This window comes from Kogia breviceps, chromosome 16 (assembly GCF_026419965.1).
Source record: "Kogia breviceps isolate mKogBre1 chromosome 16, mKogBre1 haplotype 1, whole genome shotgun sequence".
In the NCBI taxonomy this organism is placed as follows: domain Eukaryota; kingdom Metazoa; phylum Chordata; class Mammalia; order Artiodactyla; family Physeteridae; genus Kogia; species Kogia breviceps.
In genome coordinates, this window is record NC_081325.1 from 46,509,075 (window position 1) to 46,532,100 (window position 23,026).

Here is a 23,026-nt window from a genome sequence, read left to right on the forward strand (position 1 = left end):
GAAAGAAAATAAACAAAATAAATGTTCAGATTGCTAAGCCTTACTACATGGAGAGAGATTTCAGTCTGAGTCACAAGGAGGGGGACAGGCACAGCCTGCAGGACTTTCTGATTGAAGAGATGAACCTCAGAGTCTGGGGAGAACAAAGGGACCGGAGTTCACAGAACAGAGTACCAACAAAGAAAGAATTGCACAGAGAGAGAAATTAGGATACCTATAGAGTATTTCTTTTGAGTTTTCAGCAGTCCTGATCAACACTTTGTAAGACTGGCAAAGAAACACCCACAAGAATATGAGGGAAATAAACCTGAGGCTCACCAGTCTGTGGAATAGTGCCTATTCCTACAAGCCAGACTCTGAAACCTACAATTCATGCACTGTTGGATAAAGTACTCAAAGTGTCTTGCTTCAGTAGTGGGAAATAATTAACCACAAAACAAAAGAGTGTTCCAGCCCCACCTAGCAAAATTCAAATCAAGAATGGAAGGAATGAAGCTGTTTCTGTGTAACTCAATAGCAATCATCCTGCATGCAAGATTGGTATTGACTGGCATCTGGGAACTTAGGTCTGTGGAGAGTTCCTATCATAAACTGATAAAAGTGATTCACTGTGCCTAAACTGGTTAAACAAAAACATGGCTTAGGCTGAACATATTCTTGCCCTCTAGGACTATGGGATTTGGGTACTTGAAAGACTGGGGGTACTTCCCTGGTTGGGAACATGTTGTCACAACTAATTGCTGGGGGCTTTATGAATGCCCTTTGTGATTCCACTCTGGGAGCACCCTTGAAAGCTTGACCCTGGTTTCCTTCAAACTTTGCCCCGTATGCATTTCTCCTTTGCTGATTTTGCTTTTTATCTTTTCCTCATGATAAATTATGAGTATGCATATGACTATATGTTGAGCCCTCTGTGTTTTCCTAGAGAATCATTGAAACTCTGCCTGTTCCTAAGGACTCTGACACATTGTCCAAGAACAAAACTCAATCCAGAATCTAATAAAGTAAAATTCACAAAGACTGGCATATAATAATAAATTACCTGGCATGCAATGAAGCAGAAATGCTTGAAATATAAGGAGGAGAAAAATCAATCAATTAAAAATTGCACAGAGCTGGTAGATCTTAGAATCAGAGGACAAAGGATTAAGAATTATATTGCATACATTCCAAAATATTGAACATATTTAGACACAGAATGTATTTTTTCAAAGGACCCAAATCACCATTCTAGAAAATAACAAAAAAATGTCTGGGATAAAATATCACTGGATGAAATTAAGAGAAGATTAAAAATTTCAGAAGAAAGCCTGAACAGTGGGACAGGATCAAGCAGTCTAATATATGTACAATTAGAATACCTGAAGAAAGGAGAAAGGCTGGAAGAAAACATTATAAGAAATATTGGCTCCAAATTTCTCAAACCTGATAAAAACTATAAACCAACAGATCTAAGAATCTCGACAAACATCAAACATGAGAAATATATAAAGGAAACTACACAAAGGTATATCATAATCAAATTTCACATAACGTAATAAAGAGAACATTTTAAAAGCATACAGAAAGAAAAAAGACACATTACAGTGGAATAAAGATAAGGAAGAGGACAGGTTTCTTGTCAAAAACAATGTACATGAAAAGACAATAAAGCAGTAAAATCAAAGTACTTAAAAAAATACAGTCAATCTAGAATTTTATACTTATGGAAATGTCCTTCAAAAATGAAAGCAAAGAGGCTTTTGAGACATATAAAATAGAAAAAATTCATCACCAGCATACTCAAACTAAATTAAATGTAAAAGGAAGTCCTTCAGGCACAGGAGAAATGATACTGGATTTAAAAAAATGGTTTGCCAAAAGAATGAAGCTAATAGGAAATGATAACTCTGTAAGTAAATATTAGATTTCTTTTTCATTATTTAAATTACCTTAAAATATAGTTGACTGTTTTAACAAAAATAATAACAGTGTAGTGTTGTGATTTATAGCATAGGTTGTGATATAATATACAGCTATAATAATACAGAAATCAATAAGTAAGAAATAAAATTCTTTTGTCACATACATAAAAAGTTAGTAGGTTAGTTATCTACTGTTTCTAAATTCTGTAGAATAGAAAGAAAGAAAGAAAGAAAGGAAAGAAGGAAGGAAGAAAGAAAGGAAGGAAGGAGGAAAGAAAGAGAGAGAGAAAGGAAGGGAGGGAGGGAGGGAGGAAGGGAGGAAGAGGGAGGAAAAAAATGAAATGTTGAGCTGCATCATGTTTGGCAGAAACTTGACTTAATCAAGGATGAAAGCAAAATATAGTTGTAAGTGCTCAAAAAGTATCAACAAACTCTAGGAACTTGCTGATGGAAAAAAAATAATGTGTTCATTTTCAAAAATGGGTAATCCTGAAAAATCATGAAGGAGAAGGTTTTCTTAAGAGTTCATATATGTATATATTATGTCAAATAAATATTTTTCATGTGAAAATGTTCATATTAAAACTATATAGGGCTTCCCTGGTGGCGCAGTGGTTGAGAATCCGCCTGCCGATTCAGGAGACACGGGTTCGTGCCCCGGTCTGGGAAGATCCCACGTGCCGCGGAGCGGCTGGGCCCATGAGCCATGGCCGCTGAGCTTGCGCGTCCGGAGCCTGTGCTTCGCAACGGGAGAGGCCACAACAGTGAGAGGCCCGCATATCACAAAAAAAAAAAAAAAAAAAAACTATATATATTCATTATTTTTCTAGAATTGCAATCAACATATAATATTTATATCTTAACCTTTTATTTTATTACAGCATATATGCTCCCTGAGGTCCAAAATTGTGTCTTTCATGTTTTGTGTTATTCTAATAATAATAATTGACATTTTTCAGCATTTATTGTATTCCTGAAGCTACACTAAGAATTTTACACATAGCATTAGTTCCTTATAATGATAGAATAATATATGAATGTTTAACTGCTGTTAATTGATTGATTAATGTTTGTATTAAATATAAGTTGTATTTTAGGAGTCTGAAAATTAAGTTTTATGTAGTGAGTATTAACTTCTGATAATAACAGTCCAACACACTGAAACATCCCTGTTACAAAAACAAAAACAACAAATGCTGGATTAAATATTTAAAACATGAGGGTGTCACTCTGAGGCCAGAATAAAAGAGAAGACCTTCAGGAAAGTGGCCAAGAACAAAAGCCTTTGTTTATCTGAGCCATCTATAAATCCATGGTGACAGAGCTTCTGCTACAATCATCATGATTATGAGGGGCAGGAAATAAGGTCAGACTGAGGAACTTCCCATGAAGCTAGAACTCAAATGAGTATACTCTCAGTGAAATGGTTCAAGTAGAAAAAATCCAAGACAGATGTAGGAAAAATATTTGTATCATCTGTGGCCCTGGGTAGAGAAGGAAATTCTCATTTGAGACTTCCGGAGAATTAGGCTCACCCTCCTGTCTTTGGAAATGATTACTCAGATTTACACTAACTCTGTGAACTAAGAGGCTACAAGTTAGGAACTTTAAGTTAATTTAAATTTAAATTTAAATTAACTGTTCCCAGGCACTTAGCAAAAGGAAATAAAATTTCTCCATGGAGTATTAAATTCTTAAACCAGATTTTAAAGGATTCCCACAAAGTTTTAATAAACATGAATTCAAACCAAATTTTTTTTAAAATTACTAAGATAAGGCCTTAGAGAGAATCAGAAATACAATGAATGTAAAATCAGACCTCAATAATATGATATTGAATTATTAGAAACAGAATAAAAGTGTGATATATATACATGTATATCACATTACATAAAGAAATGAAAGGGATTTCCCTGGTGGTGCAGTGGTTGAGAGTCCGCCTGCCGATGCAGGGGACACGGGTTAGTGCCCCGGTCCGGGAAGATCCCACGTGCAGCGGAGCGGCTGGGCCCGTGAGCAATGGCCGCTGAGCCTGCGCGTCCAGAGCCTGTGCGGAGAGGCCACAACAGTGAGAGGCCCGCGTACCGCAAAAAAAATAATAATAATAAGTGAAAGAACCAAACACATAAAGAGGGACTATTAAGAATGACTAAGAAGGTTTGAAAGAAAAAAAGAATTTCTAAAAAGAAAAATAAAATAATTGCTATTAAAAATTATATGCAAGTGTTAAATAGCAAACTGTATACTTAGTAGATTGAAAGATAAATCTGAAGCAGAGTTAAAGAAACAGCATATATGTATGAAGGTTAAGAAACCTAGAAGTTAATAGAAAAGTCTAACTTAGAACTAAATTAGGATTCCAGAAAGTTGCAAAAAGTATAAAAAATAGAAACATTATTTGGAGAGATAATGGCTTAGAATTTTCAAAATTAAAGAAAAACACCTCCTCAATTATTGGGGGACGTCAGTTCCCAAATATAATAAATAAAAATATGTTTGTACTTATACACATTATATTCAAGCTGCAAAGCACCAAAGACAAATAAAAGTTATTAAAAGCATCCAGAGAGAAAAGACAAATTACCTACAAAGAACAATATTCAAACTACCTTTCCAAAATATCAATGGATGCCAGAAGCCAGTGTAACATAGAAATTGCTAAGATAAAATTACTGGGAACCTAGAAGTATACACTAAGTAAAAATACTTTTTTTTCCAAGAAGAGTATGAAATAAAGATATTTTACAACTGTTAAAAAAGAAATGTTTGCTCGAAACCTTGAGAATTTCCCAGGTATAATCTGAAACTGGTCCCCTGTACACTAAGGGCAAGGAGAGACCAAGGAAAAAGGCAGACACCTCCAGATTGGTAGGTATCACTTTTGAGAAACAAGGGAACTTACTTACTATGCTTGCCTTGGGTGACTACAAGACAAGTAGGTCTTTGCACCCACCCACTAGAATCTTAACAGTTATATAGAGACCTTAACCAGGTTCAGTGATGTAAACAGTCCAGACGGTCTCAACAACACATTACTTTTTCAAGGCTGTGTCTTAAAGTGGAAATGGTGGGCAGAACATACATTCCAAGAACAGGAGGCTGGGTAAGGAGCATTCGATTGCCTGGGTCCAGCTCAAGGGTCAACTAGTCACGTCTTCTCAATAACCTCCTTCAAAACTCTGCCCCTTGTGACTGGCCCATACAATCTCATATGTTCCCCTTTTCTGCAATGTGCCCTGAACAGTCAGCAAGGGGTTTTATTAGAATGGAGGTGGCACATTTGGCGGCTCTCTGGCTGCATTGGAGGCAGATTGCACAGCAACAATATAGTCATATGCAAATATAGGCACGTGCAAAATGAGTAACAATTTTTCCCACCAAGAGCCTCATGATAAAACCACTGATTTACTAAGTCCCCTAGACTGGGCCTCATGATAAAACCACTGATTTACTAAGTCCCCTAGACTGAGGGTTGGATCATTCAGGAAATTCACTTTCATCCTCATTTGATTTAATAAAGATGATACATGAGCAGACTCCTCAGGTCTGGACATACGACAGTCTGTTTGGATAATGGCACAAGTGCCTCTTTGTGAGGCAGTGATAATGTCCAAGGCCATTCAGTTTTGGAGGACAGCTTTTCTCAGAGACATTTCGGTGTTCAGTAAGGACAGGTTTTGCTGGTTCTCATTCAAGGCTTGCTGGGTGGATTTAGTAAGGGTTATAATGTCCTCCAGGCCAGTGGAGGGAATAAAGATGATTGCTAAATAATCATACCAGCGGGAAGCAGAGCATGTCCACCTGGCCTCAAGGAGAGGGAGGTGGCACTTTAGGAACATGACTTGTTTGTGCATATGACACACGTTGGTGGAGGGGGGCAGCACTGTCAGGTGTGAGGAGATGGAATGGGGGTAGGATATGCCAGACCAAGACCCCCACCTTCTTCCATCTTTCCATGGTGAGTGTTCTATTCCAGGTATAGTGAGTTTCAACAGCATCAGCTTGTAGCTGGACAATAAGACCCCAGTGGAGACTGAGTCATAACCCCTTACACAGGGGTGCATAGTAACATCCATCCCAATGGGCTGTCCCATTACAAATTCCAGTAGATAATACCTTTCCCAAGGCATGATGGGATGTGGTGTTCTCAGCAGCATAGCATGTTGATCTACTGTGAGAAAAAGGGCAATGGTTGTTTTCCATGACTTCCATAACTTTATAGTATTGGGTGTCTCAACAGGGGTCCCCAGCCTGGCATATGGAGCAGTAGACCCTACTAGTTGCTCATTTGAATGTATTAAAGTGGAAGATAACACCTTAGTCCACTGGCCAAGGTAGTTTTACCTGTTAGTCATTTAAGCTGCTGCTTTGATATTCCATTCTTCCTTTCTACCAACCCTGCTGTTTTCAGATTATGGGAGAGATGGAGCCTCCTTTCAATGTCATGTTCTTTTGCCCAGTTTTGCACAGCATGACCTTTAATATATGACCCACGATCACTGTCGATTCCACCAGGGTATTGGTACATTGTATTCAGTTTGTCTAAGCCCATAATGGTGGCAGCCTGGTTTGCCCAACAACAAAGCAAAGCTTGGGTTAGGCCAGATATAGCATCCATACAAGCCAGGGCCTATTTAGAACACTCACTCAGAGGGAGGGGGCCAATATAATCAATTTCCAGTTTCTCACCGGTTGGGAACTCTGGTGGTGCCAGACTCATTTGGCAGTTGCCTTGGGCATTGAATAGAATATACAGGACATTCTGTTACTGCATTAACCAAGTCAGTGTATTTCAAGGGCAGTCCGGCATCCTTGACAATACACCATTGAAATCAGGCACTGTGCTGGCTGATTTTCTGTGTACCTAACCTGTTGTATTTACTGAAGTATAAGTTGGTAGGGTCCATACACAGCTTAGGGCTGGGATGAACCAGTGGGTTGAAATAGTGAGGACTGTCTCAGTCTCTTGCAAGATAACCCAAGCATCTTTCCACATATTTTGACCCCACAGGGCTTATTCATGATCATCCACCCCTCAGTTTCTCAGTGTCCAAGTCATAAAGTTAATCCCTTTGGAACAGCCTAATTGTTAATGCAAAGGGTCAATGTCCTGGGCTGGACTGATCATCAATCAAACCTCTCTGAGTTCAGCCCACTGGCTGCTGCAGTTCCTTCTTTTTTTCATCCACATGGTATGTGTTGGGCTGAATAGCAGCTGCAATCCATGTGGGTGGCTTAGACCCAACTATATACCAGGCGTCAGAGGGAATTTCACCTACTCCCTCTCTACAGGCCCCAGGGTCCACTGGGGGAATAAGGGTGGGGGCATTTGAAGGATCTACATACTCTACAGGACCTGGTAACATGTACATTTCTATATGTGTGTGTATTTACACTATTGGTTATGTTTCTCTGGAGAACCCTAACTTATACAGAAAGGTAGGGAGAGAAGTTAGTGACTGTAGCTATAAAAATGTAGCATGAGGGATTCCTGTGATGGAAATATTCTGTATCTGGGAATCTACACTTGTGATAAGATTGTACAGAACTAAACATATATAACACACACACAAATGAGTGCATGTAAATCTGATGAAATCTGAATAAAGTTGGTAGGTGATATCAATGTTTATTTCCCGGTTTTGACACTATACTATATTTATGCAAAATGTTATCCTTGAAGAAAATGTGTGAAGTGTATATGGGATGCCTCTTTGTTATTTCTTATAACTGCATTTAATCTATAATTATCTCCAAAATATTAAAGGTGATTTTTGATAAATTAATCAACAAATGAATAAAATGGATACCACCTTCCAAGGTAAGATGCAAGATCAACATGCAGAGCTTGCAAATAGCTATCTGAAAACTACTTTTGTGGCCTCAGCTGTCCATACACCTACAGATTGTAAAAGAGATGAAAGTCATGGGGTAAAGAATTGAGGTAAACAGATTGTTGTTGTTGAGGGCTGTGGCTTTTTCCAGGTCCAATCCCCTCCAATCACCCACAGGAGGTGACAGGTGTCTGTCTTTCATCTAAAATCTAAAGAGACCTCAAGAGGACCACTCAGAGGATCTGAGGTTATTGGACACAGAGGACCAGTGTCTATCTCAGGCTGGAATTTCACCTGGTAGAAATGTGTGTCTGGCTCACTGTTGTGACAAAGGTACAAGGAGGGTTGGCTGCATTTGGAACAATGCTCCAACATTAAAGGTGTTTGTTGGGGTAAAGAATATTCATTTAGACCCTGTTGTGTACCTATTATCTCATAGTAGCTATCTGCGGGAAAAGTGAAAGCAAAGCATGTAAAGCATATACTAAGAAGCATCAAAATTTATTAATGGAAGGAGCCAAAAATCATTCATCATAAATGAACCGAGGCAAGTAACAACCAGATGGACTTAAAAAGAGATCCATCTCAATGGGAGACTCTTTTCCTTTGTAAATCTAAAAAGATGAGTTAGTAAAAAAGGACTGACTGGTATCAACATCAGCTCCCCACACTTGAGGCAGAGGTAGAAGTTAACAATGGGATTTCTAAAAAACAAATGTTGCTGGGGGAGGGATAAGTTAGGAGCTTAGGATTAACATATACACACTACTGTATATATAAAATAGATAATCAACAAGGACCTACTGTATAGCACAGGGAACTCTACTCAATGTTCTGCAATAACCTAAATGGGAAAATGATCTGAAAAAGAATGGATATATGTATATGTATAACTGAATCACTTTGCTGTATACCTGAAACTAACACAACATTGTAAATCAACTATATTCCAATATAAAATAAAAATTAAATTAAAAAAATAAAAACAAATGTTAACAACTTAATAGTTACCATTTCAGTTTCTACATTAAAAAAAATCAGTTTGAAATATATTATTTGATGTGAGTACACCCGATAAGTAGAAAATAGAGATGCATTGTGCTAGAGATGTATCAACCAACTTACCTTAATCTGTAGAAGTAGACAAAGTTTGGCACACAATTAGCATTGTTGAAAGAGCAGCCAAAGTGCCTAAGAGAGGTGGAAACTACTAGCAAAGTTATCTTAAAGTTCTTGATGAATTACCCTAAAGTATTTACTTTTTATCTGGGAGCTAATCATACTACAGTGTTGAATTACATTTTGATTTATCTATATTCTTGTAGAGCATATATATTGATAACAGCACTTTCGGTGGTCACTCCAGGTATTACGTTCTATATGCAAAACTTACCACAAGTCTACTTGTGCTGATTGACATTTTACCAGTTCAAATAAAGCATCGAAACATTACCTCCTTTCACATGTAATTTCCCAATTACAAATTAATTGTCTTAAACCTTCCTCTCCTCCACATTGAGAATTACACCACACTGTGTAATTTTTTCTCCCACAAACCTGAAGTCTCTCCAAAGGGAAGGGCTTAGATCAGCTTCTCGAAAACTAGATTCTAGGCATGAAAACTCGAGGGGTTCTCCCCAAATGGTATGGACTGTGAAAAATGTGTGGACTGAGGTCATGCAGAGGGAGGAAGCTTCGGTAATGATTGAAATGGAATTTTTCCCTCCCTGTGTAGTTAGTTCTAAGGTCATATTAATCAATAATTTTATCTGGAAAAAATAATGTGACTTCTATTAAAACTGACTGGGGGTTTGTAAATTTATATTCAATTCAGAATTAGGTTCACAATGCTAGAATTACTTTTTTTAAATATATGAATTAGTGTATAGATTTTATGTAATTTTTATGATTTTAAAGAATTATTAGTCGGCTTTTATAGTGTCTGCACAGCTCACAATGGCCCCCACTCACTCCAACTACCCCCCTTACCCCACAACAGAAGGCCCACCAGTCATTTTCTATGTAATACTTGCCATCCTCCCAGACAGTGGTCCTCAACTTTAGCTGCTCATTAGAATCACCCTAGGAACTTAAAAATCCTGATGCCACAGCCCCAATCCCCCAAGATTCAAATTTAATTGGACACAGTAGTTTCTAAAATTCCTCAGATCCATCTATTTGTAGTGCCAAGCTACCTTACTGCCATGTGCTCTGGCTCCAGACAATTAGAACTCAGGGATTCTGACTTAAGACAAGAGAGAGAAAATGATTGGTTCAGTTCGGTGGGTGGGGTCTTATATTCCTGAAGAGTAGAGGAACCAAGAGGAACACATATGTCTGCAATGAGAGGAGAAAGAAGCAGAGTCGCTGAGAGGAGCAGAAAGATGAAAGTTGAAGAGGAACCCTGGTCCCTGGGGGTTGGTTGCAATCCTGGCTTGAGGTCCCATGTGCACCCCTCTGCCTTCCTAACCAATTCCTTTTGCTCTTTAGACTTGCAGGAATTCATTTTGTTATAGCCAACCAAAGAGGTCCTAACAGATGCAATATTGCAAGCCAAAATCTCTAGCTCATTAACCTATAACTGTAAATGATGCTGCCACTACAAATGTCACTCATTACCTAACACACTCATTTGGCATTTAGGAATTTATGCTCTGTGGTTGAATCACTTTAGATCATTACATGCCCTAGCCACATAGATGCTGGATGATAAGAATTGAATATTGTACCTCTATACTCAATAATCTGAATATTAGGAATTTATTGGTTGTTGATGGTTTTGCAAACAGGCTATTTATTTAAAACAAAGTTTGTGAGCCTTGGTAAGAAGAGTGATGTGACCGAAATACATGAAAAATAACATGAAAAGAATAACTAGTATGGTGTTTTACCTAGGGGAAACTGTATCCATCCCCTTTCTCAATCTCTACAGAATTGTCTGACGCCCAAACTGTCTTACATTAGTCGCTAGAAGGTGAAGGTACAAAATGGGTCACTAGATTGTTACCACTTAGTAGGAAGGAGTCTAAGCCAATGCCCTCTTAATACTAGCTCTATATCCATGACAGTCTAAAAGATGCTGAGTGAATCTTCTCTTGCTGAAAGTAAGACTTCCTATTCCAACAAAAGTATAAGCTCCTCTGGGAAAACAGCTATGTTTTCATTCATTACAACATTTAGCACAGTGCTTTGTGCAGAATAGAGGCTTTATTAATGAATCTGTTTAAAGGAATAAATGAGGTTTGGTTCAGCTTTTATATACCAGGTGTACATAGGAAAGATAAATGTTAGCACCAAGCCTACACATGAGGCAAAGTGTTATATTTACAATGCCATTTACAATAATATTTTAATCCTATTAACATCCCTACTTCCCATATGTAAAAATGCAATTCGGGCTTCCCTGGTGGCGCAGTGGTTGAGAATCTGCCTGCTAATGCAGGGGACAAGGGTTCGAGCCCTGGTGTGGGAAGATCCCACATGCCGCGGAGCAACTAGGCCCACGAGCCGCAATTACTGAGCCTGCGCGTCTGGAGCTTGTGCTCCGCAACAAGAGAGGTCGCGACAGCGAGAGGCCCACGCACCGCGATGAAGGGTGGCCCCCGCTTGCCACAACTAGAGAAAGCCCTCGCACAGAAACGAAGACCCAACACAGCAAAAATAAATAAATACATAAATTTTTAAAAATGCAATCCATGTAACTTTATAATTTACTCTCCTCTAGTAATAAATAACTTTTGTTCATATTGTAAATTTGCTAATGCCAATGAAAACACATGGGGAGAAACCTTAAATCATCACCAAATGCCACTAACATCCAGAGGCTGTATGATGTTCTAGTACAAGTCTTAACTGACAAAAACATATGAGGACAGAAGACAAAAATGTGTTTGTAATGGTCACATAAACATTTGAGGTTTTATTAGGGATAAATCATAATTTGTTAATTCATTGAAATAATCTCTTTAGACAGAAAAAAATTCATTTTCCATTCTTTTGGGAATGTTTAGAGTATTCACAGATATAGTAACCCAATATTTCTTTGAGTGCTGCATTTTGGATTGATTAAAATGTTTATATATTATTAAAGGCTATAGGAATTGCAAAGTTTCTAAAGGCATTTTTTTCCAATGATAGAGACTGAAAGCAAAACACTGAGTTAGAGTTACAAATCTACACTCTTATAGATATGGGAATAATATATTTTGTTCCATCAACATGTCTACTTTACATTATTCAGCACAAAGCTTAGTGAAATAAGAATCATGGGAATATAAGAATATAAAAGAAAAAGGTACAAATAACAGCTTCATAAACTGAGAAATGTACATAAATAAATCATGTATATGTGGGCAGTTTGCTTAGCTGGCAAGAAACAAAATATGGAAAATCTGCTTGTTAAACAATAACTACAGAGTGTGCTTTTATGATGTTTTTCACCACAGTAATTCATATTAGAGATAGAAGCAGTTTCATGTTAAATAAAATCACGGAGCATTGTTCCCTTCACATTGTAAAGAGCTGACTTATGTTGTTTTGAGATGCCTCCCATTAGAAAGTGAATATTCCTTCAGTGCTATGCATTTCACAAAATTTAATAAAGAAGAACTGTAAATAAAGTCACAGGGAGATTTCAGACAGTTTTATTAGGAGATTGTTGAAAAGAAAAAGAAAATTAAATACAATAACAGTAAACGTGGTTCTCACATTGAAACCAGGCTCAAAGAACTAGGCTACCATAGAAAAATTTCCAATTCTTGCATTATGATGTAAAAACAGATTTTTGTACAGATTTTGTACAACAAAATTCGTAATAACCTTTTATCATTTTTAGAAAACTTTAAATATATAGATAAAAATAGACAATTTTCATAGGTCCTACATGAAGATGAGTATGTTCTGTTCCAAGGGCTTGCATAGAGTGCAAATGTGGTTATAATATAGAACAACCAGACATTAATAATTTTAGGATTACAAAAGCATGGAAACCATAAAATGGGCACAATTTTACTTGTTTAAACCAAAAAAAAAAAATTTTAAACCAACCTGTATAACTAATAAAGGGGGGAAAAACTTAAGTTACAGACTTAAAATAACATTTCATGACTTGCAATATTTACAACATGTTAGTAAGATTCTCTCTTAGCATATAGCTGATAGCTTTTTTCTTTAATTCTTGCTAAAATTTCCTTTTATAGCGAACCAAACACTAAAACATTCTCAAAGGTCTGGAAAGTATGTATTTTAAAACTATTTAACCTACTTAACAGGTGACTCTATGCAAGAAGCAGAGAAATGGCTGATTTTACTACTTATGGAAGTTGTAGGCTTTTAAAAAAACTTTCAAAAAATGTATGATTCAAAAGCTTGCCACAAGTTCCTCTGATTTTAAGTGTTGTAATCCTTTAAAGACTGCATACAGGGAAAAACAAGAGATACATACAACAAGGAATAGAATCTCTTGTGCTCAAATAACAAAAGAAGGTTATGGAAGAACTATGCTTAGAAAACCAAGTTTCTACAAAGCATTTACTAACAGTGTTTTAAATAAAAATATTGCTCCCTTTTAAGCAAGCTAAAAATAGGAACTGTATATATAACCTTTTTATTGCATTAAAAATGGTCTTAGCTGGTTAATAGCGAGCTACACTAAAGAAATATGTTCCAGTATTGCAAGGAAGACCTAAAAAACTATAGAAGCTTAGTGCCAGTGTATCTATAACGTTAATTTCTTTTCAAATCATTAATACCCAATGAGAACTATCTTTAAACATTTTTAAGCTAGTTTTCTTGGTCATTTAAGATTTTGCTATTTATGGTAATAAATAATGTTATGATCATAAACTTGTAAGATGACAGCAAAATCATAAAATGTCCAGCAACTATACTGATTCACATATCAGTCTTTAAAGGTGTAACTCCAAATAGGTAAAAACAAAGAGAAGGTAACTTCAGCATGTAATAATAAGCACTGTTCGCAGCTTGACTTCCAGTTATCTGCACAAAAGTGAAAACACATAGTGTAACTTTCAAAAAGACAGTGAAAATAACACGTAGGCACCCTTCCCTCTGACCAGGGTGGGAAGCACAACACTTTTTAACTTTATCACTCAGCGCTACATGGTATTGGACTGATACATCAAGGATCAAGGGTTTGTTAGGTTTTGTCTTTCAGCAACATTAACATAATATGACATTAACATATAAAAATATTTCTGGTGTTTTGATTTACTGTTCAGCCACAATCCATTCTCAATAGTGCAGTTTGGGGCACTAACTAGGGTTCAATATACAAATAAAAGTGGCTGACACAGAGTTCTGATGTCACCAGATGCTTAAGATCTCATTCATTAATACTGTGACTCCAGACAAATATTTACATGCCTGCATGCGTTAAAACCAGAAAGGTGTCTTTCTGACCAACAGGGTGACAAAACGTATTTTCTAAAATTTTCATTTTCCTAAACTCTAGTATACTACTGCATACATAATACCTTCCTTGTATGTTTTATGTTTATATACTGTACATGTGACCAACAGTTGGAAGAAGAAGAAGAATGATCATTTTAAATTCTATATACCACTACCAGTTTGGAATGAAAACATGTTACGTTTATATATTTTTAAGGAAAAAAGACCTTCGGTGAAACCTTTTGGCTTATTCCAATGTTTCTTTTCAGGTATGCAAAAAATGTTATTTCATGGGGTTGTTGTCAGTATCCATTTGTTGGTCTTTTGGAAAGTACATGAACAAAAATCTTCAGGAGAAAACCCACAATTAGAGAGTTTAAAATAGAATGTAACAGAATATTACTCTTTGATTTATTGATTTTTTAGGAATCCTCTATGTCCCCTACAAGTTCATTTCCAAGTGTTCTTGCTGGTTTCTGGAGGACATAATTCTGTAAGTCTGGGTGACCAGTGCTACAAGCGTCTCTTGATGTGCTCAGATACAGAATTTTCAGAAGAGGAAAATGGTTCATTCCATTAAAAAAACAAAGCTAGGTCTTATTGAGACCTGCCTTTGACTCCATATACAAGTGTCCAGCAGCAAAGTTGCAATTATTAACTGTAAGAAGTTTGATACTTGTACATTTACAAACATTCTCAGGTCTCTGGTATGAACCACAGGTGAAAATCAATGAAGGAAACTTTTTTTTTTTTGTAGAATACTTAAACTTTTAAAGAACATTAATACACAAAATTGAGGAAGTTCCCTTAAAAGGACTTAATTTTTTTCCCGAACTTTCCAATGACGAATGTCTGACTGCAAAGTTCTTTACTATAACATGGACTTCTTCAACAGGAAAGATTCAGTACATGACAGTAGTTTTCAAATACAGTCTTCCATCTAAAAATGAACAACAAAAAATAATTACTTATATGACATCTGGGGGACAAATGTGAATATAAAAACTACATAGCCTGATATAAAATTTGTGGGTTTTATTCTATCTTCACTTATTTAGGAAGTAACATTTTTCACATATTCTCAAAGTTAATTTCATAGTTACATTGAATTTAAGTGACTGAAAAGAATACGTTTCTAGTTCTCATAAATATATATTTGCTATGTTGATATCAGTACAGAGCACTCAGAAAATAGATAAGAGTGTGTGTATGTGTTTTACTGATATGCAAAGCTAGTTGATTTCTGTTGAATGACAATTACTTCCTCTAAGCTTGCAGAACCAAATTTTCTTTGAATGCACTCAGATATATCTCCATCAGGAAAGGCTGAGCTCCCATCTTACTTCTTAGAGGTGTTGTTAAATATACCGTGTAATGTAACTGTTGTGCACATTTGTTGCTATTTATGTGAAATCCACTTGGGTTATTTCATCAATATCAATGAACTATAGCCTTTACTACCTAGAAGTGAGATTAAATGAACAATTAAATATTAATATATTACACAGCTTTTAGCTATTGAGAAACACACAGCTATGTGAAAAAGAAAAGTAAATCAAATCTTCAATAAACCCACTTGAATGAAGCAAAAATAAGAAATTAAAAATCCAGAGGACAAACAAAACAAAGCATAAGCCTATTTCCCAAATGTAACACTCTCCCAACTGTCCACTTTGTGGTGTGGTCTAAACCTTGGAAATGTTTGTACAAAATATGTTTAAATTTCATGTTTTAATATCTACAGTAGAAGCTAATCAGAAAAGTAAAGTTTTCCAAAAATTTTTTTAATGTATTATACAATGTAAATGTTTGAAAAATGTCTGATAGCTTCAAGAATTAAAGCGTAAGGAAATAGAAACAGCCTACAGTAAATTTAGGAAATAGAGAGTCTAAATATTTGCTGATTTCACCATCAACGTTAAGCTAATTGAGTGCTTATACATAATCTGTGGTAGATACAATAATTAGTAAGGAGCTAAAAACCAATGTTAAACTATTTTTCTACTTCACAGAAATATTGGTGTGCCGAAGTTGTATATTCCTACAACATGTTTTAACTTAGCCTAGTTTGTACAGTTGGACTATTACTTCCAACATGTTATGGAATGCTGTTTGGCTTATTAATGTAGTCTAAGCACCCAGTCAGTGTATGTTCAATAAAATGTGTTTGAATGAATGAATGAATACATCAGATATAGTTTTCATGTGATTTATACAAAGTAGATAAATAAACCTAATAAACTAATACTATAAAAATAAACTGAAACTTTTCTTTCATATTCTTAGTATCATGTGGCTAAAAACTGGACCTTTTAAAAGATAGTTTTGAACTTAATGTTTGTACTAAGAAAAGCAACTAAATTGTTTTAAAATTTAGTCATAGAAATAACTAAAGAAGTAGAACATTGATGCTTTTAACCAAAATTTTCTAATTTTTAGTCCTTATTTAATTTATCCCTACTTCTCTCTCTTTCCAATTATCTCAATATTTCTATCATGTATTCACTTAAGTTGAGGATATCATTCTCATTCTTATTTTTTTTTAAATAGACAAAGTTGGGCTTCCCTGGTGGCGCAGTGGTTGAGAATCCGCCTGCCGATGCAGGGGACACGGGTTCGTGCCCCGGTCCGGGAAGATCCCACGTGCCGCGGAGCGGCTGGGCCCGTGAGCCATGGCTGCTGAGCCTGCGCGTCCGGAGCCTGTGCTCCGCAACGGGAGAGGCCACAACAGTGAGAGGCCCGCATAGCACAAAAAAAAAAAAAAAAAAAAAATAGACAAAGTTTCCTAGGATTAGACAGGGGGAGAGAAACATTCTCAATTTCCCCCAAATTCAAATTTTATTCAGTGAAGTCCTTCAACATACTTGTGGAAAAGAAATTATTTTCTCAAAATTAACATTTCAGTCTATGGAGTTTTAAAAAATCTTTGTACATTAAAGTAAAAAAAAATATGGGAATTCCCTGGTGGTCCAATGGTTAGAACTCCTCTCTTCCACTGCTGGGGGCCCAGGTTTGATCCCTGGTCGCAGAACTAAGATTCCACAAGCCGCAGGGCACAGCCAAAAAAAAATGTTTGTTAAAGAAAAAAATTAAAGTCTTGAAAAATTGCTTTCTAATCTTCTGTGATGTCTATAGCGTATTAAGTATTAGGAATGTAGTAGCAAAGAACGGATATATAGAAATCATTCATTAAGTATGAATCATTGTTTTAAAAGGTCCACTAGCCAAATTCTCCACCCAAGTGCTATATAATTTGCTACTGATTTTCTTCTCTAACCTTATATGCTTCCCCTCTTCCTCAGTCAGTGACCCTGGCTCTCCTTAACGTAGAATGGTGTGCCATTCTACATATGGCACACCAAGCTCTGCACTGCTTTGGAGTATTCAGACCTGTTATTCCTTCTAGATGCCTCAAGATAAGTACCTCCTTCTTACCCGCTTACATTGTTGCTCCCATCTATTAAACTTCTCTATATAGAGTCTCCAATTTACTCTGCAACACAAGCACCCTAAGAATTAACTCCATAGCACTTTGTCTCACTTTGAAGTTATGTATGGGAAGCTTCTTACATGGCGAGACCCACGAAAGCAGCAGCCATATTTCTTTTCCATCAGTATCAGAAGGAGAATGCTTCAGTATGATGCTTGCCTTAAAAGTTTTAATGCAGTCTCAAATGTCTAAGTTTCAGAGAAATCAATTACTTATGCTTACGTATTAAAAATAATTCCCTTTAGCATGTTAGAAATTTTAAAGTCTGTCTGAAACTAAATTTTTAAATAAAAATATATTAATTAAAATTATAGCATGAATATTTTATAAGATCCTTTAGACCATATACAAAGCATGCTTATAAAAATTATATACATTGTATTTATGTGCTCAGTACTTGATCTACTATAATAATCTACTTTTAATAAATGTCTCTTTAAATTTTTGACTAATGTTCCTAACAGATGGACAAAAGCATCAAGCATTAACGATGCCAGCTATAAAATAGATCCCAACTGGTATAGTTAAGGCATTTTCATGATTAAATAATACTTAGACATCAGAGATTATCTGCCTTAGAATTACCTGGAAACAGAAACATACCAGGCATAGACAGACCCTACAGAGTAACTCCCTTTCCCTTTGTCTATGGAGCCTAACTTTCAAGGCAATTCTACCATATAATTTTGTCATCTTTATTAAAACATACTTATGGATAATTCAAAGTCTGTAAGAAAAAAAAGGTTTAAAGTAATTTTATGTTGATCCAGAGAAGTTATATTGGCCCACCAACCCGCAGCAAATAACCACTTATGGATGTACCCAGAGAGCTACCAGCAGGCTTCTGAGTTATGGGACTGTGGGTTTATCTCAGACTTCTGATAACAAACCACTGGAGAGCAAGTTGAATGGCAAGGGTGCTAGAAAGAAAACATGGGCCCATAATTCAAACTGTGCCATGTTTTTTTATGTTCTGTAATAATGGTGCCAATAATCTTTCCTTCCCCTACTCTTTAAACAGCAGGCAAAGTGATGGAGCCCTAGAGAAGGCCCTGTAAAAACAAGCACAGGATGGAGATTATTGGAATCCCTGAGTATTTTCATGGCTAAGACTTCATTATTCAGAAGTGTGTTGTTTGTTTGCATCTGGAAACTCAGAGGCTTATTTATGTTTTGTTTTAATGGCTGCCCTATGTGCATTACACTTCCTTTCTAACTAGATAATCTCACAGCTACTCACCATTTCCTATATTGTCTTTATTTCTGCATTTGTTGGCCAGAGAAAAATATGTTTTCCTGATGCTGAGCAGGGTTTATGAAACAATCATTCCTTGATATCTCAAACGGATAAGAACTTTTTTTTTTTTTTTTTTTTCGGTACGCGTGCAGAGCTCTCCCTGTTGTGGCCTCTCCCGTTGCGGAGCACAGGCTCCGGACGCGCAGGCTCAGTGGCCATGGCTCACGGGCCCAGCCGCTCCGCGGCATGTGGGATCTTCCTGGACCGGAGCACGAACCCGCGTCCCCTGCATCGTCAGGCAGACTCTCAACCACTGCATCACCAGGAAAGCCCGGGAACTTTTTTAAGATCAAGTAAATTGGCAATAAAGGCAATAATGATTATCAACAGTATAGCTAATATTTTCTAAGCACCTATTGTGTTCAGGGCACTTTATAGATTTTAAATCTAAACTTCTCAACAACTCAATAAAATAGGTATTTTTAGTGCCTTTTACAAATAGGATATTAAGGCTCAAAAAGGTTAAGTTATCTTGCAAATTTTCAAAGAGCTAGTGAATGGAAGTGCAGTGATTAGATATTTGTGTGAACCCAAATCTACTCTGTTATGTCACTTCCTCTAGTAAGCAATTGCAAGATCACTGGAGGAAATACCCTGTCTCTGATTTGCAGGGGTAAGGGACTGACTCTTGGACACCTTGGTACCATCAGTCTCCTTGCTTTGTGAATCTGTTCCTCACCATTTTCTCAGAAAACAGAGGTTTCCTTTTAGTATGCAGAGCCTCAATTGAACAACTTGAAATCAGAACTAAAATTCTTATAGTTTGGTTTCAGAGAAAATATCTTCCGTTGACACAATGATTATTTGCTTTCGTAAGGGAGGTTGATGTGACAAAAATCATCAAGTGACACTTTGTGCATGGGAGTACTTAATTAAAAAGTCTCTTCTAATTAAAAGCATGTGGGAGTAGGCACTGACTGAAACTATTTAGATTACAAATTCCTAATAGTTCCAGAGTTCATTGTGATTTGATGTTTACAGCTCTAATTTGGTGTATAAGAAAGTATCCAGATCACTGAGTAGTTTATTACAGGTGTGAATTTTTGTATGCTGCTTACTGTTATTATGCAGATTTGGATCTATAGATGAGTTAAAGAAAAAAATTTTAAACTCCTGATAAAAATGAATCTCAGGTTTTAACATTAAAGTTGAAATCTTCGACTCAGACCATTAAATATAAAGATTCTATCTGTTATTTTTTAGCTGTGGATGAGGAGGGAGAAATGGAGAATGTCACAAAATTTCCAGTTCTGTTTTGTTTTGTGTTCATGAATTAAGTTTGCTCTGTTTTAAATTTAATTTTTATTTTATATTAGAATATAGTTGATTTACAATGTTGTGTTAATTTCAGGTGTACAGCAAAGTGATTCAGTTATACATATACACTGATTTAATGTTTTTGCAGCTATTGTTATATGTAGTTATTTGTAACATCTAATACATATAGACAGATATATAATTTAGCTTTTATTCCATATATAAAACTAAAGTATTGAATAGCTTGATCATTTACTTTAAAAAACTAATGATGTTTGTTCAATAACAATCACAATATATGATGAGATTTTATATTAGAAGATGGCATACAAATTGGAATAATTTCAAATTACTTGACACCAGAAATCCAGTGCTTTCATTGTATGAAAACGAAGTGGAATCATTAACAAGGGAGTATGTTACTGAAAAGTATTACTCAGTAGGCAAATAGTATATACTCCAGTTTTGAATAGAACTTCCTTGCAAAAACATCCACAAGGATCTCTTACTTGTCTCTAGCACAAAGGGCTTAATAAATTACATTTCCTGTTAGAAAGTAGTTTTATTAAAAATGGCATCTATTTGTTCAAAACTTATATCCAGACACCTGTAATCTCATGAAGTTTGCTGCTTTCACAAAACAGTTGCATGTGCCCATATCTCACTCCTCCAGAGCTGAGGAAAATATGAACATAATGGAGGGCAAACATATAAGATCATACATCTAGAAAGTTTAATATTTACTTAAATAATATTAGGTCAATATGAAATATAGTAACCCTGAGCTTCTCTCAACAGAATGTCTTAATCATTTAAAGTAAGGGAAACCAAAACAAATGATGAAAACAAATGTTAATGATTCATGTGATATTTGATAAGACAACGAAAGGAAGTCAAAATAAAAGCAAACAAACAGGAACAGATGGGAAGGATCTTTGTCAAGTCATAACCCTTCTTCTAAAACCCCTAAAGGAAGAAGCTAATTAAAGAAAATATTGTTTCTTGCTTTTTTTATAATTTTATATTTAGAGTAAGAACATTCTGCTACTGCTGAGGCAAAGAAGCAGAGACACAAAGTCTACATTTAACATGAGAAATATTTTAAGAGAGATTGATGTTCAGCACAAGCTCTTTTACAAGAGAATACTGGGTAAATATCATTTCTTCTCATGAAATGCAGATAATAATAGTATCCGTGATTTCCAGAAGTTATAGTCAAGGTTGTGTTCAAATATAGTGAAAAAGTAAAAACTGAAAAAGTTGTAACAGATTTTGAATTTTAGGTATTTCAGGGTGATAGCTGCAGAACCTGAGGCCCACAGAGCTGGGTCAAAGTGAGAGAGGACTGAATCTCAGATCCCTTTTGAATGCTTTCTCTATAAGCACCCAGTGCCTTTCTAGAGAGTGGGCACGGACTATGTGTAAGAAGGCACATCAACCAGGGTATTCTGTCTATACAAGACAAACATACTAGTACAAGCAATAGATAATAGATTACTTAGTAGACCAACATGGCCCAGCTCATTTGAAATCAGAGTAGATAATATGTTTATTACAAGGCTAGTATGAAGTAAAGCTCTTGACTGCAGCTAATATTGCAAACAAAAATAATTTTATAATTGAGAACTGCTTTTAAATATTTTTCAGTTTTCTTCAAAGAAGAAAGTGCATGAGAGAACACAGTCTAGTTTAAAACATGTCTGAGAACAGGGGATTATCTAAAGTTATGACATACAGGTTAAAAGGTAACCACATTTTTAGACAAAAACAATGAAAGTGAATCCCTGTCCTTTACATGTGAAGAAACTTTGTATTAGACTCCAGGTAAGCACACTAATAGGGGAGAGACCTGAACTTTGACAATTTGACAAATTGGAGCAGGTGGAACTAGACTTTAGTTCTTGGGGAGCTAGAAGGAAACCTCACTGGGCAGCCTGTGATTTGTCTATTCAACAGGGAACAGGCAAGTCTATACTTCCTGTTAAAAAATTAGCCCTCTGACAAAATGTTTTAGTTGTGAACGATCAGCCTATACTCATGCAGATAGGGTTTGGATCCCATACACTGTATTACTAGGACCTAAGTGTTGTTACAACACTTGTCATAGGATCCAAACTCTTGTCCTCTCCTAAGTTGTTTTCACTATGCCAATACTTATACAGCTTTGCTATCCTAGAGAAATTGATTAAAATCTAGCTATAATCTCTTTAAGAGTAGGTAACATACCATATGACTTTGTGTATTTCTAGCACCTTGAACATTGCCTGGAACCTGGCAAGTGCTCAATAAATACATACAGAAGGAACTATCAAAGTAGCATTACAAAATGAGGGGAAGATGGATATTATGAGCCTTTGGATATTATACCTTGAGAAGAACACAACGTCACTTGGGTAGTATACTGACTTAGAATACACAACCTGAGTCTAATCATGAGGAAACATCAAATGCAAAATGAGAAACATTCTCTTAAGACGGTTTTTTTCAAAAATGTCAATTTAAAAATTTTATTTAAAGGCCAAGGAAATGCACAAGATCAAAAAGACTAAAGAGAAATTACAACTTAATATAATGTGATCCTAATTTGGATTCAGGAAGGCTATAAATGCTATAAAGGACATGACTGGGTCAAATGACAAAATTAGAATGTCAATGTCAGTTTGAATAAAAGTACTGTGGCAATGAAATATTTACTGGGCTGATAAATATGCTGTGTTTATGTATAAGAGAACATCCTTATTTTTAATAAGTACCCTGTGAAATACGTATGGGTAAATATAACACATAAAGAACCATGATTTATACATCTCACTCTCAAATACTTCAGAAAATA

At 36.0% G+C, this 23,026-nt stretch overlaps 1 protein-coding gene across 2 annotated transcripts in view; it reads right to left on the reverse strand.

Annotated features, from left to right (window-relative positions):
- Positions 1-23,026, reverse strand: part of DACH1 (dachshund family transcription factor 1) — a 456,872-nt gene that overhangs the window by 28,332 nt on the left and 405,514 nt on the right. The window contains exon 11 of one of the 2 annotated variants that reach the window (XM_059041898.2): positions 12,366-15,089. The exons of the other annotated variant lie outside the window; for it this stretch is intronic. Coding sequence (XP_058897881.2) covers positions 15,052-15,089 — 38 coding nt within the window. The 3' untranslated portion in view covers positions 12,366-15,051. Of the gene's footprint in view, positions 1-12,365; positions 15,090-23,026 lie in introns of those variants that run through there. 2 annotated transcript variants of the gene reach the window in all.